The following is a 15,868-nucleotide window of genomic DNA, read 5'->3' as shown; positions in this document are numbered from 1 at the left end:
GAAAACTGCTGCCTGTCCATCCAAACCATCCTCTTCTGCCCCCCACACGACAATTCTTCATTACTTTCCCCTGCGTTTCTTACCCAAAGAGCTGACCCTGACACACAGTCAAGACTGGCGGATCTTATTTCCCACCGTGTGGTCTCCAGGCCACCCAGCTGACTTGGCGCATCCGGGCGGAGCATCGCTGGTGGTGGAGGCCCCCCCGGGGATGGATGCACGTTTCGGAGAAGAACCTGCGGGGTTGTGTCAAAGACAGCAGCAGCGGGGCTGGCGGGCCGGGTCCTGTCCGTGGGGACCAAACCTCCGAGACTCGGCCGCCGGGTTGAAGACTCAGGGGAATCCCTCTCCTTGGTGGGGAGTCCCAAGAAAGGAGTTGTGTGAGTGGATCGCTGGACTTTGACGGGGGGAGGAAACGACGCTTCTAGTTCGCACTTCTGCTCCGCCTTGGTCTCGCTCCCTGCTGGGACACTCTCCCCCAGAGGAGGCCGAGGGGCGCCCACCGACTGCCCGTCCCAGGTGCCGCCCGGCACCCCCCAGCTGATGCCCAAACAAGGGCAGAATCCAGAGGCGGACGAGGGGCCGCGGGGCTTGGAAAGCGCGCCGCGGGGTGGACGAGGAGGAGCCGGCCGGGGAGTCCTGGCCACGGCCCCGGGCTCCGCCCGCCGGGGGGCGCGTGCGCGATGCGCCCCACTCCGGGCCGCCGCCGCCGCCGCCGCTGCTGCGATGCCTATTTTAGTCAAAGCCGCTGCGGGCTCCGGGACCCGGCACCAGCCCCGGCGACTCGAGCCCCCGCGGGCCCGCCGAGTGGGGTGCCCGTCGCGCCGTCGAGTCCGCGTCCTCTGAGCGCAAGCCGCTGCCACCCCAAACTTTGGCCCGGCGGCCCGGGCTCGGTGCCTGGGACAAGCCAGGTAAGGATTTTGGAGGCGCCACCCCGAGCCGCGGGCTGCACCCCTCCCGTCTCCTCCCCTCGCGCGCGGCTATTTGCAGCCTCGAGCTCTCTCGGGCTAAATCGGGAAGCCCAAGTTGGATCCCAGCTCCACTCGGAACAACTTTGCGGGCTCCGGAGTCGGCCGCCCGGCGCCCCTGCTGCAGCTGCGCCTTCGCTCGGGCCTCGCCCTCACCAAGGGGGGTCCCCTGTCCTTGGAAGCCGCCCTCCTCCCTGGGTCTGAGCTGGCAGACCCTCTGGTATGGGCCGCCACAATTCGGGCAAGGCAGCGCCAGCGGCGTCGTTCCTCCCCCCTCCCCATCACCACCACCCCGTCCCCCACCCACCCCCACCTCCCCGGGAGCCCGGCCCCGAACGGGTGTCCTTTCCCGCGCTCTGCCTCCGAGAAGCCCTTGATGAGCTCCTCCGGCTCTTCCCTCCCCGCGGGGCTCCTGGAGTGTCCAGTATCCCTCCCCCCAAAACAGAACCCGCGACGGTGCCTCCTCGCCCCCCACCTTGGAGGGCTGAGCGCAGTCGGGTGCACCGTGTCACCCTCCTGCTCCTAGCCCAGGGAGTGTGAGACGGAGCGGTGCTGCGCTCGCGGCTCACCCTTCTGGGTCTAGAACCGTGGACAAGGACACTCCCCGAAGGAGCCAGGTGAGCGGAGCCCCCGGGGAGCGCGGATGACGGGGACCCTACCATCCTCGCCCCCTACCCGAGAGCCCTAATTTTCTTGGGCGTTGGGAAATGAGTTGCAAACCAGTTAAGTCCCAGAAGCTCCCTGCTGTGAAACAAAAATAAGTGGGAAATGACTCTTAGTATCTTAATAATTTTTTGTCATTCCCACGATGTGCAAAGATTCCGGTAGAATTGCGGAGAAAATTCGAGTCCCTTCTTTGTTGGCTGTTGTTATTCTATTTTCGTTGGTGTCCTTTGGGAGTGCTCCTGTTAGTTTCGGGGTTTGGCTGGTTAGACCTCTTACCAAACACCTAAGACGGGAATTTACCCGAACAAGTGATTTAAGGAATTCGGCTCCAAGTAATAGGAGAAGGATAATTTATCTTGATTTAGTCCAATTTAGTCCTTATGTTTACCAATTTACCAGTCTAACTTTACCCCTAAACAAATTATTTCTAAAGAATAGTGCGGTGTAAACCACTTGAATCTGTTTACTCGTGTCAGAGGAAGCTGTAGTCGGTCAAGTCTGATCTATAATTATAAATAAAAGGCAATCAGCATCTCAGAATAGATATAAATATATAGACATATAATAAAGTTCATTCAATACATTATAATAAGAACTATGTCACTTAATATCGGTCTTCCTGTGGAAATAATGAGATTAATTCTGATTTGGCCACTTAGAGCAAACTTTGTATAAATGTACCTTTAAATAATGGTGCCCCCCCCATTATAGTAGATTTATATTTTTATTGACTCACTCAGACATTTGGAAGGCAGTTAGAGTTGTATGTGCTCTTTTGCTTTTGTAACATTCATTACCTTCATTACCTGTGTCAATTATTACTCTTACACTAATGAACCACTTCAGGATTATATAAAGAAGTCCTTAATGGACTTGATTAGTTTATTGATTGCTTATGAATGTGTGTATAATTTTTATCATTTTAAGAGATGTGGCATTCTTCCCCATTTATTTATTAATATCATTTTGAATGCCCAGCCTGTATCAATTATTCAAACACCTACACCCTTTATATTTGTATGTTGAAGACAGTGGAAAAGTACAGTTGCTTGTGTGATCTTATTTGGGAAGAAAAACCTGTTTCTAAATTAAATTTAAAGGAATGTTGGGTTTCCATTTGAAATTTTTTTCCTGAAACAGAATAGTTTGCATATTCCTAAAAGCTATGACCTATCTTTTGTCAAGGGTCCAATGTGATAATTGTTGTTATGGTGGTGATGGGCTTGATTGTGATGCTTGCACATTAAATCGTGGTTTCACCTAGGGCCACTTCTCAGATTTCAGTCTCACACCCTCAAGTCAGACTGGCCTGAGAGTGTTACTCCTTTAGTAAGGCTTGCACACATGCCTGCCAGTGGTTGCACCCTTTCCTTATAAGCGCTCACCCAGAGTCGCTTGGTGTCCACATATATACCCACAAGGGATCACACTCCCTGCTCATGGTGTTCAAACATCTTTTTAATTCTCCTGCTGGCCAAAGGCTGCCCTTCTTTAGTTGTGGAGGCTCACACACTTGACCTGGTCCTGCCAGAAATGGCTGGCAGTACTGGAAGATGGGAGGTGTGAGGGAACTTCCCAGTCAGCAAGGCTGTGGGGCTTGAACTGTAGAGCCCAGTTTGAGAGATTGATCGCGCAGTGGTTTGGGAGCAGTCAGATACTGGTTCCATCTTTGGCACCATATGACCTCGGAACATCACCTGGTGTAGCCCTGATGGACCTGCATCACAGAGTGTGGCCTTGGGAACCCCCCACTGCCTCCCTGACCCCTTTCATCAAAAAACAAGACACAGCTACAGTGCTGAGAAGATTCAGTGCAGCACTGTGAAGTGGAGACCAGGGACTGACTTGGGGCCAATGATCTCAGCCACAGAACTCATTCTCTAGCCTCTGTTTTGGGTTTCTTTTGCTCTTTCTCTTTTGGGGGAGGGTTGTTTACAGTTTGGGGGTCATACCTGGCTGTGCTCAGGGCTTATTCCTGGCCCTGTGCTCAGGATCACTCCAGGAGATGCTTAGGGGACCATATGCATGAAACCCTGGTACGTGTCTGCAAGGCAAGTTTACCCGCTGTGAGCTTTACCCACTGTACTACCTGCCTGACCCAGTTTGGGGTTTCTTGTAAGTACCAGATACCAAGAAATATCTTGGTAATATGGTCAGTCCTAAACACTTTATGTTAAGGTTCATGTAAGCACAGGTAAAATATGTATTCTCAGGAATATGTTTGCTATGGATTTTAATATTGAATATTGAATATATATATATGTCAAGGTATCTATGACATATATAAATAAACTAGAATTTTACTACATCTTAATTTGTGAGATGATACCCACTAGCTTTTTATTAATGAGGAAGAAAGTAGTGATTTAAATTGGACAATAAAAGAAGGTATAAATGTCATCTTTGTATACGTATAAATTATAACATGTGTATATTGTGTGCATAAATGATCATGCAGAATGTCTATATGTATGATGTGATTTAATGACAGTATAAAATGAAGCTTTCAAATAATTCTAAGCTTTCAAATAGTAAATATAAAAGGGTATTTTAAAAACACTATTTAAAAAAATTTTTTCTAGTTATTTTTCCCATGTTCTGATTGAATGCATTAGTGGGACTATGATAGATGACTGTATGAAAATGTAATTACTGTTTTATGAATACTGGTGTTTGTTTTTTAGGATAATTAATTCCCCCCATTTCTCTTCCCCACCACATATGTATACATACAGACATATGTATCTGCATGCACATATGTCCATGTGGCATTGTGCTACATGTCTTGTGTATTTAGTTTGGATCATAAAGGCAAATGAGGGCCAGGGGTGTGGCTCGAGTGATAGAACACATGCCTTAAATGTGTGAGATCTTGGCTTCAATACCCAGTACCACACAATCCCTGAGCAAAACCCAATGTATATTTGCAATAGCAGTCACAACAAAATAAAGACAAAGGAGGTATTTTATCGATACTTTTCATTTTTATATTCACTTAGCATTTTCTTACATTATCATGGAATTTTAGGGGATTAGTTTCATACCTCTGTCTCTGCTGCTGTTTCCGCTCCCAGAGTTCCAAACCCATCACACCATCCAAAGAGCCTGTGTTCATTTCTCCCCGCCTCTTCCCTCTGCTAACAGCCAGATTCCACTCGATCTAGGACTTAGTTTTCTTGTTTCTTGCCAGTTCATTTGCTTTAGTTATTCATATTCCACACACAAGTGTCTCCATCCATCTTTTACTTCCTTATTTATCATTATCATTTCATAAGGACATGGATCCATTTAATATGTAACCCAGCTGATTTTTTTTTAATCACCGTGAGATACAGTTACAAAGCTTTCATGTTTGAGTTTCAGTCATACAATGATCAAACACCCACCCCTCCACCAGTGCACATTTCCCACCACTGATGTCCCCAGTCTCCCCACTGCCAGTCCTACCGCTCCCCCTGCCTCTAGGGCAGACATTTTACCCCATTCTCTCTCTACTTTTGGGCATTATGGTTTGCAATACAGATACTGAGAGGCTATCACATTTGGTCCTTTATCTACTTTCAGCACACATCTCCCATCCCAAACTACCCTTCCAACAATGATTGACTTATGATCTCTTCTCTATTCCAGCTGCCTTCTCCCCCACTGTCCAGGTTCAAAGCATCCAAGAAGTTGACTTACAACATTTAGTTTGCAGGAAAAATATGGTGTGACACTTCTAGAGATGTAAGATATTACTGTTTTTTTAATTGTCTTTTATTTTTATAGGAAAAATATCAAGATGAATTATACTGAATCCAGCCCGTTGGTAGAATCAACTGCAATAGATTTTACACCTGACTTATTAAATATTCTACCTGTGCCTTCCAATGAGACAACTTGTGAAAACTGGAGAGAGATACATCATCTAGTTTTTCATGTAGCAAATATTTTTTTTGCAGTTGGGTTGGTTATTCCAACTACTATTCACCTTCATATGATCCTTCTTAGGGGGATGTTCACTATAGGTAAGTCGTCTTCCTGAGATTCGATGCACTTCTCTGTAACAGATATCAAATGGACTTTCTGAAATTCTTATCAGGTCTGTAGCATACCAGAAAACATTTAAGTCTTTGTTACAAAATTAGGAGTATTTCAGATTACTTGGAGCATAGGCCCTCATGTGTTCTATCTCTCCTTTACTTATCAGAGATTTAAAAAAGTTTTATTTGTTGTTTAGATTTTCTAGATATCAAAAGTCCTATTAGCATTTAACATTACGAACTCTGAAGTAGAACAAATATCTCCTTTCATCACTTGCTAATAGTGGAATGGGGCCTGTAACTTAATACTCTATACCTCAGTTTCCCCATGTGTCAGATAAGGTTAAAATAATTCCACCCTTTAATGTTGGGACCAGAGAAATGGCTCCCTGGGCCATATGTGTCAGAAGGCCCTAGTGTCAGTGGATGGTACCAAGTGGATGCCAGGAGTAGTCATTAGCAGAGGGTCAAGAATAGACCCCAAGCTCTGCCTGGCAAGAAGATCCCCATGCCCCCATAAACAACAAAATAATCACTGTCACTGTCCTCCCATTGTTCATCAATTTGCTCAAGCGGGCCCAGTAACGTCTCCATTGTGACAATTGTTACTGTGTTTGGCATATGGAATACACCGTGGGGAGCTTGCCAGGCTTTACCAAGCAGGTGAGATATTCTCGGTAGCTTGCCAGGCTCTCCAAGAGGGGCGGAGGAATCGAACTCGGGTTGGCCATGTTGGCCGCTTGTAAGGCAAACGCCCTACCCACTGTGCTATCACTCCAGCCCCTTCTAATGTATTTGAAGAGTGAAGTTAGTGTACATTTATATCTGATATATATATATATATATATATATATATATATATATACACACACACACACACAAATAGCTATCCACCTATATAACTTTGACTAATAGTGCCTGGAACATAGTTAGTCTCTATAGACTTTATTATTATTCAAAAGGCATTTTTTTCCTTGCTGGGGTCCATAAGAAAGCAACTGGGAACAAAACTGGAACAAAAGCAATTTCCCAAACATATTAGCCAATAAAAATTTTCTTTTTTTTTTTGTTTTACTAACTCTGATGAAGCAGGTAAAACGGATCCACAAAAAAATGCTTAAACAATTGAATTTGTTTTTGCCAAGATTCCTGAAAAATTTTTCTTTTTAAAAATAATTATTTAGAGAATATTGGTTTACATGATTGCATTTGTTTTAGGGTACAATGATAGCACACCACCCTTATCAACAAAGTACCAATATTCCTTCATCACAGTCCAATGGACCCACTCTCCCCTTTCATGCAAACAAATTACTCTCTACAAGCTTATTTCCCTGATGATTCATTGCCTCGGGTGCATTTCTGAGCACCTGTAATGTGTCACACAGATCAAAGGCAACCGTCCCCATCCTTGAGAAGGACTCATCTGTGGAGATTGGAATGAAATAGATGGGCTGTCCCCTGTGCTGAGCTAAATTCTGGGTGCAGGTGTGCTCCAAATCAGGGAGAACGGGAGAGGCTGGGCTCTGCAGGAGGGTGCCCCTGAGGCACCTTGACATTGGAACTGGGCTTGCAAGGCGACAGGCATTTCTCTGAGACTGAGTGTGTGATCTCCAATAGAAGGCCCAGAGGACAGGGAAATTCAGCCTCTTGAGGGAGAATGAAGAGCACTTCATTTTAATGAGCTTTAATAATGTTACAGACATGAAAATAATAAGTGGAAATGGCTAGAGAGACTGAGGAGTGACTAGAAGTCACCTTGTGGGTGTAATTCTGGTCGTCACCTCTTGGGGAGATGGAAATGAAAAATAAAGGCAGACCCTACTGCTCAGATGTGAATCTTAATACTAATTTAATCTTTAGGATGTAGAAAGGGCTGAAGGGATCATGGAGTTCTATACTTTTTTAAAGAAATGGAGGCCTAGAAAGGTTAAAGGATTTATCCAGAATGAAGTCAGAGTAACGTGTGTCAAAAAGCCCAACTATGAATAACTTTGTAATTCACGGTCCTTTAATAAAATAAAACTTTGAAAAAACAAACAAACAAAATGAAGGCAGAGAAAAAGTGGCCAAAACAGGACATAATTCAGGTCCTACAGTCTCCCACTCAGCCTCCAGTCTCCATTAAGTAATTATAGTTTTAATTTCTTCAGTACCAGTTTGAATTTCTTGTCTGCATAATATTACTTAAAGAACATTCAAGTACTAGGGATGTGGCCCAGTGATAAACCACTTGTCCAACATGTGTGGGGTCTTGGGTTCAATTCCCAATGCTGAAAAAGAGAAATAAATAGAAAAAGGGGAAAAAGAGAAATATATTTCTATGTTTACATTTTAGCTATTTTTCAAGTATTCAAATCATTCAAACAAAATAGAAAATTGTAAATAAATAACTTTTAAGAGGCTACCTTTAAAAGTGATGTATTTGCATCATATTGATACTTTAATTTTAAAATTACAAATGTATAGTATCTCTCCCACTATAAAAGTGATCAAAATAAACTGTTTTGATGGTTACACTCAGCTGTGGTCAGAGGTTATTCCCAGAGCAGTATGAGGGAACACTCTTTTCTACATCCTAAAGATTAGGAAATCATGAGATTCTGGGGATCAAACACAGGGCTTCCATATGCAAAGCATTTCTCTTGTCCTATGAGTCATTTTCTGGGCCCAAATTGAGGATATTTTTCTGAAAGTAAGTCAGTAAGAAAAGAGAGAAATTTTCATAGAAGAGGGATGTAATCAAATGAGAGTTTAGATGATAAAGATTTTTCTAAGAATTTCAGTTTCACTAATAGCCATGGAAATACAAAGGAAATATTTTCCTTACTATCAAATTGTTTCTAATTTTATTATATCAACAACTTGATACAGCATCCCCAGTTATTGGGATTCCAAATTTGTATAAACTTTTGGGAAAACAGCTCTTCAATATCATCAAAAGCTAATTATAGTTCATCTGTTTGATTTACTGTCAGGTAATCTAACTAACAGCACCCAAACAGATCAATAATTATGTTTAAAGATGTTCTTGCTGCTGGTCAAAAGTCACACTCTAAAAATCTCATCTGTCTCCCAGTAATGAGATGACTAAATTAGGCTCCATTCAGTTATAGTCATAAAAACTATGAAAAATCACGGAATATGAGTAGACTTTTTAATTGTGTACAGTACAGAATAGAAAACATAGTTTTGCCATCAGATCAAAATACATAAAGACTTTAAGGAACTTTTAGTAGTAGTTTTCTTTACTAGAATTATAGGTTTTCTTCTTAAAAAAAACTTTGGGGGGCCAGAGAGATAGTAGGTAAGGCATTTGCCTTGCATTTAGCTGACTCCATTTGATCCCTGGCACTATATATAGTCTCTAATCCCTGCCCCAGAGCATTGCCAATAGTGATCCCTGAGCACAGAGCTAGGAATAAGCCTGTAGCACAGTTGGGCACGACACCAATTATCCTCACCCCCAACAAGGAAAGAAAGGAAAGATATTTGAGGGTTCCTGGGATATGGTGTTAGTCATAGCACTCATGCCCAACACATGCATGACCTGAGCTGGTTATCAGGCACTCCAGCACCACCAGTGGCCCTGGTAGCCCTCAGCACCTGTGGGCCCAAGTGCCATTGAGTCTAAACATTGTCAGGAGTAGCCCCAGGCCCCTCCATCTCAGCACTGTTGAGTGGGTCCCTATAAAATTTTCTTTATACATTATAATTTTTCTGCAACAAAACTTTCTTTTCCTTCTTTTTAGTAATCAGGAAAAAAATTAAAGGAAATTCAACCTGATATCTAGTTGAGGCACTTCTTAAATGTGTTCATTTTATTTTATTTACAAAAGATAACACATGTGTTCATCTTGTGCTGTGCTGAGGCTCGAGTAGACATCTAACATGTTCATTTTGTTATTCAACAGGATGTACCCTTTATATCATCTGGGCTACTCTCTACCGATGTGCCTTGGATATAATGATCTGGAACTCCGTGTTCTTGGGTGTCAATATTTTACATCTTTCATATCTTGTGTACAAGAAAAGACCGGTAATTGCTAAAAATTAATTTATATGGGAGAACTATTAAAGCTGAAATCCTCTGGAAAACGCTTTTAGACTTGAGAATCTGCATCTAACATCTTTAGTGCCTTAGATATTATTTCCATCAAGCTTAGACCTTTGGTTATATAGGCCTGAAGGTAAAACATTTGAGTGCCTTAGAATATGATTTACAAATGAGTTTTTAAAAAAAAACTTTTAAATTATTAAAGCAATTTACAAAGAGAGAACATGAACACAATATTCTCTCTTTAGTCATAAAATGTCATTATTTCTTTTGGGCATTGATATTCAAATGTCATTTGGGAATCACTTAGCCTAGTCATAAAACTTAAGTGCTCATAGGCAGCTTCCATGAAGAACATACTGATTTCAAAATACTTCATGCTTTTTTTTTTTGCAGGAGTACTGCTATTTATTCAGCCACTGATTAGCTGATTGAATTGGGCATGAACTTCACCTTAATTTTTTTAATATAATTTTTTTTCTTTTTATATTTATTTATTGAATCACTGTGGGAAAAGTTACTAAGTTTTCAGGTTTAAGTCTCGGTCATACAATGATCAAACACCTTTCCCTTCACCAGTACTCATTTTTCACCACCAAGAACCCCAGTATACCCCCCTCCCACCCCTCCAAATGCCTGTGAGGCAGATGATTTCTACTTAACTCTTCTCTACATTGATTACACTCATTATTTCAACAAAATATGCACCATTATTGTTTAGAGAATTTCCCCCTAAACAATCAGAATTGCTGAAAAGGCATTGTGAAATATTTTGTTTTCTATAGCTGGTTATGAGAATCATATAATGTCACGTGGCCACGATTTTGGATTTCTGCAAAGAGCCAGATATTATGAGATTAGTTTCTATGTGTCCGGTGTTATGGCCGTGCCGGAGAGCCACTCGTGGGGGGTAATTCATGACCTCGGTAGGGCGTGAAGGACGTGCCAGTACCCCCCCCCTTCCCATGAGACTGCAGTTGCCCCCACCTCCAGCTCATACCTGGCTTTCTTATTAGCTCTGAGGCGGTGGCCACCTTGCTGCCAGGGGGGAAAAAGGCGGAAGGGAGCAACACCCTTTCCCTCCCGGGGAGGCATGGCGCTGTAGTTTAACGCATGATCCATTCACTTTTCTTCTGCAAGCTGCTGGGCTCTGGACTAAGTCCTTTTGCCTCTTGAGCCATGGCCATACCAGAGAGCCACTTGTGGGGGGCAACTCATGACCTCAGTAGGGCGTGAAGGATGTGCCGGTACCACCCCCCCTTTCCATGAGACTGCAGTTGCCCCTTCACCTCCGGGTCGTACCTGGCTTTTCTATAAGCTCTGAGGCGGCAGCCACCTTGCTGCCAGGGGGGAAAAAGGCGGAAGGGAGCAACACCCTTTCCCTCCCGAGGAGGCATGGCGCTGTAGTTTAACGCATGGTCCATTCACTTTTCTTCTGCAAGCTGCTGGGCGCTGGACTAAGTCCTTTTGCCTCTGGAGCCATGGCCGTGCCAGAGAGCCGTTTGATGGGGGCAACTCATGACCTCGGTAGGTCGTGAAGGACGAGCTGGTACCGCCCTCTTTCCACTTCATGCTTTTTAAGAATGTAATTATAGTATATTTATGAGAATGTTCATTTAAGGACAGCTAGACTTTTGGTGAGTTGTTAATAAAACATCAGAATTTCACTTTCTCTTTTTGTCTCTGTTACCTTGTGTTCCTTGGTCATACCAAGCGGAAACAGATGTCAGTAAAATAAGAACATAGCTACACTCCTGAAAATCATACACATTTACTATCCAAAGCATATATGAGTAGTCAGTAAAGTTAAACACCTAATGCCTACCTAAATAATTAGAAAGTGAGATAATTCAGGGCTGGAGCGATAGTACAGTGGGTAGGGCATTTGCCTTGCATGTAGCAGACTGGGTTCAACTCCCAGCATCCCATGTGGTTCCCTGAGCACAGCCAGGAGTAAATTAAGTGCAAAGCCAGGAGTAACCCCTGTGCATTGCCGGGTGTGACCCAAAAAGAAAAAAAAAAGGTGAGCTAATTCATAGGAAACTGGAGTTTGAATGATTCCAATGATCTACTACTTGCCCCTGATGCTACTAGTGCCTCCTAGAGATATTGTCACTCTCTTTGGGACAAACATTATACTTCTCATTGGAACCCAAGCTCTTTTGCTTGGGGTTTTTTTGCCTGTTTTCTCCAGTTTTCTTTTGCTTGGGTTTTTTTTGCCTGTTTTCTCCAGTTTTCTTTTGTAAAAAAATAAAAATTTCAGTGACTCCTTAAGCAACTGTTTTTTGGTTGTTGTTGTTTTTCTCAGTGCCCTGGTATGTGCCCTGCAGCTATGTGTTACCTGAGAGTTTAGTCCATAAGTCTTCACTTTAGGGTCACTGCTGACACTACAGGTTCTCTTTGGACTTCCTCCTCATGACAGAGAGAAAGAGGGAAGAGAACAGAAGAGAAAACTTAAGTGTTTCGTAAAACTTCTCAGAAAGGACCTATGTTCTTTCTCCTCGCATGCTCACTGACCAAAGCAAGTGACATGGCCAAACCTGATAAGTGAGATGGGTCAGTATATTCAATCCTCCTACAGGTGGTGAGAGTAGCAAGTAGTTGGGAATAATAACCTTCACCACATTTACCATTATGTTCCTTGTCGTTTCACACAGAAACCAAGCCAGCACATAATAGGTGTTCCAACAACAAGAAGAAGTGGGTAGATGCTTTTAAAGAGAAGTATGAGGTCTTCTCTTCGTAAGGAATTGGGACTTAAACTGAGACTTACAGGCTGAGCAGATTATGAGTATGAGTCAATAGATTTTTTTCAGCTCATAAATTCATTACTGTGCTAGTATATATACTGGATGTAGGACATAATTGTGAATAAATTATTGTAAACACTCATTACTCGAGCTCTGGAGTGGAGGAGGTAGATGATAGTAATCATGAGGATTACTTTTTCTGAGTATCAGAACTTATTGGAACCCCAAGTTCTGAACATAAGGCGCAGAAACTGATGGTGTTAGAGTGCCAAATAAGTTAATCACTTAGTATTACTGCTTTTTTTTTGAACTATCAGCCTACTTCTTTGAAACATATAAAGGCTGCTTCTTCTTTGAAATGGAACCACAGGAAAAGTAAGAGCATTGCAAATTTTGTATCTGAGCAACTTTCAGAACCTGGGTCTAGAAGCTTCAAAGGGGAGCTGCCACTGGTATTATTTGTATGAATGATCATTTAAGCCAAAATTCATTCACATGCAGGACAGTTTGCCATTCACACAGTTAACTGAGGCTTTCAGAGATTTGGGGTTGACCCAGAGATAAGGCACATACTGGGTTTTGGAGAGTCTGACAACAAAGAGAATTGCTCCATTTTGCTTTTCTCCTTCTTCCACTACCAAATTTATTAGTCAGTGGGTTCTCCATTCTGTGAAGTTTCTTTTATCTTAAGATGCTGCTGCTGTACTAGCACACTGTTACACCCTTCACTTAGCTTGGAAATAAATAAGTGATAGCTGTAGATTTTCTTGGTGCATTATGTAAGAGTTACCTGGAGATAAAAATGCTTAATGTGTATATTTTCACAAATTAATTTTATTCTTATTTCTATTTAAAATATTACCTAAAATATTTTAAAGTAATGATGGAGAATATTTAAAAGAAGGGCAAGTATAATGAGTAAAGCACTGCACTTGCACACGATCAACCCAAGTACTATTTCTTGTACCGTATATGGTCCCCTCTACACTGTCAGGACTGTCTCTGAGCACTGAGCCAGGAGCAATCCCTGAACACCACTAGGTATGGCCCAAAACCAGAAACAAACAAACAAAAAATCTAAAACGTAGTATATAGAAACATTACAAGAGGTCCTTTAAAGGAAAAGAGAAACTTCCCCCCATGTGGCATTGAATATGGCACTCACTAATGGTGCATATGGTTGTCCTCTTCTAGAGAAAGAAAGGTTAAAAACATATAGCAGTTAATTATCACAAATTGACATTCATTGATTTTTTTCCTGATAATTCTATTTGCCATTCCTTTATATATTTGAAACAAGTAATATGGAATAAATTTGTTATATTCCTGCTAAGAGAACAATTTTTTTTTACATAAAAGATAGTATAAATTTTTTTTCTAAAGAACAAAATTTTATTTTCTCCTAAAAATGGAAAGGTGTAATTATTTATAGAAAATGCTAAGATTGGGAATGCAAGTGTTATGATAAAATTCAAAAGCCTCATAGTTGTTTCACAGAAGAGATGTGATCAGTAGCATAAAGCTTCCCCATATGCTCTCAGAGTTCAGTTTCACTGAGAAGAATTTGTTTTACAACTAAGCTTCCATCACCATTTAACTCTTGGTGCTAGATTCTCAAATACAAATACAGTCAGGAATGTATTTCAGACTTGCTTGTTCTTGGTGTGATATTTACAGCACAAAAGCCAATGTTTTGGTTCCGCTGCATGGGTGCAGCATCTAGTCATTGCTGCATTTCAGGTAAAGATTGAAAAGGAACTCAGTGGCATCTACCGGCGATTGTTTGAACCACTCCGTGTACCTCCAGATTTGTTCAGAAGATTAACCGGACAGTTTTGCATGATACAAACCTTGAAGAAGGGCCAGACTTATGCTGTAGAGGATCAGACTTCAGTTGATGAGCGTCTGAGTATTCTCCTGAAGGGAAAGTAAGAGCTTTCTGGAAACTGCAATTCCCTGTTTGCCTTGAATCTTTTCATGATCTCTTCATAGGAACTGGACTTAAAGAGAATGTTGTTGACTAATGCAGGAAGTGGTTACAGGGTTTGATAATGAATTTTCATCTGGCAAATGCTTTTTGAAATGCTATGGAGCTGCGTATTAAGCTTATGTAGAATTTCCTTTTCTGAATCTTGTTGCTAGGATTTTCAGTTGTTTGACCTCTTTTTATCTTTTATTTAAAGTTAATGAGACAAAATTGCAATAGATTTAATAGTAGTTATGATGATTATGTCAGTTTTAGAGGTGATTTGCTTTTTTCAAAGATCACAAAAATACAACTAACAGAACTTAAGTATCCTGGTGAGAGGACCACTATACATTATTCTGGCATAATCATTCATATTCCTCCTTTCCCTCTCAAGAGTGCTCAAGCTTGAATGATAAATTATACAGTTCCTGGAGTTATAAATAACCATTGGAAGTCATATGTGTGATTCAGTTCTTGAATCTAACTCTTATTTTTGTTGCTGAAATTTATTGGGAAATAAATACTTATGCTTCAGGAAGTGCTTTCAATTATGTCAGTCCACTATAGAGCCTTAAAAACTTTAATAGAAATGCAATCCCATAAAATTACGAAGAATTTAAGAATGTTCTGTTACTTCTGAAATTCTTTGTATACATTAACATTGATTTCTCTTATCAGAATGAAGGTCTCCTACCGAGGACATTTTCTGCATAACATTTACCCCTGTGCCTTTATAGATTCTCCTGAATTTAGAGCAACTCAGATGCACAAAGGTGAAAAATTCCAGGTATATTTTAGCATGCATTTTTAAAAACATTTGTAACTGACTGCGTTTCTGCGATGTATGGTACTGTTATTGGTTGTTTACCATGCACATAATTCCAGTACCACACTAATCCAATGTGCTTTACCTCAGTGTACTCACCTTCCTACCCTAAGGATCCCTCCCTTTCAACCTTCCATCTCCTCAGTCAGTTCAATTGTGTGGATTAATTCTCCCACTTTATTGCCTTTGACCCTTTGTTGCTACTTTGCTGTGTATTTTTCAGCCCTACATATGAGAGATCATTCTGTATCTGTCCCTTTCCACCTGACTGACTTCACTCAGCATGCTATCCTCTAGTTCTCTCCATGTTGTAACAAATTTAGTATGCATGATTTTTAAGATTGAAACTAGCTTGTTTTTCATTCAAACCCTGATGAATATTAATAGAGGAAGAGAACCATAGCTCAACAGAATGAGTATATGTGGAGCATGGTCCTCTGAGCTCCATCAGGACTAACCCCCAGGCACAGAACCAGGAGTAGCCCCTGAGCACTTCTGAGTATGGCCCCAAAACAAATAAACAAGTGAAATAATATTAATAGAGAGGTAGCTGTGATGCATTGAAAAAAGAGATTACCATAGGATCTATAAAATATGAGCCCATTTTTAT

General features: G+C 41.7%; 1 protein-coding gene across 1 annotated transcript in view; it reads left to right on the top strand.

Annotated features, from left to right (window-relative positions):
* The first annotated feature begins 638 nt into the window (after positions 1 to 638).
* BVES (blood vessel epicardial substance) overlaps positions 639 to 15,868 on the top strand; it is a 46,449-nt gene continuing 31,219 nt past the window's right edge. Inside the window, exons 1-5 of the mRNA XM_056125222.1 lie at positions 639 to 911; positions 5,403 to 5,641; positions 9,571 to 9,695; positions 14,204 to 14,391; positions 15,111 to 15,219. Coding sequence (XP_055981197.1) covers positions 5,416 to 5,641; positions 9,571 to 9,695; positions 14,204 to 14,391; positions 15,111 to 15,219 — 648 coding nt within the window. The 5' untranslated portion in view covers positions 639 to 911; positions 5,403 to 5,415. The remainder of the gene's footprint in view (positions 912 to 5,402; positions 5,642 to 9,570; positions 9,696 to 14,203; positions 14,392 to 15,110; positions 15,220 to 15,868) is intronic.

This window comes from Sorex fumeus, unplaced genomic scaffold, assembly GCF_029834395.1.
Source record: "Sorex fumeus unplaced genomic scaffold, SorFum_2.1 ptg000054l, whole genome shotgun sequence".
Lineage (NCBI taxonomy): Eukaryota > Metazoa > Chordata > Mammalia > Eulipotyphla > Soricidae > Sorex > Sorex fumeus.
Note: the sequence above shows the minus strand (reverse complement) of the source record. Positions and strands in the feature narration are given on the sequence as shown.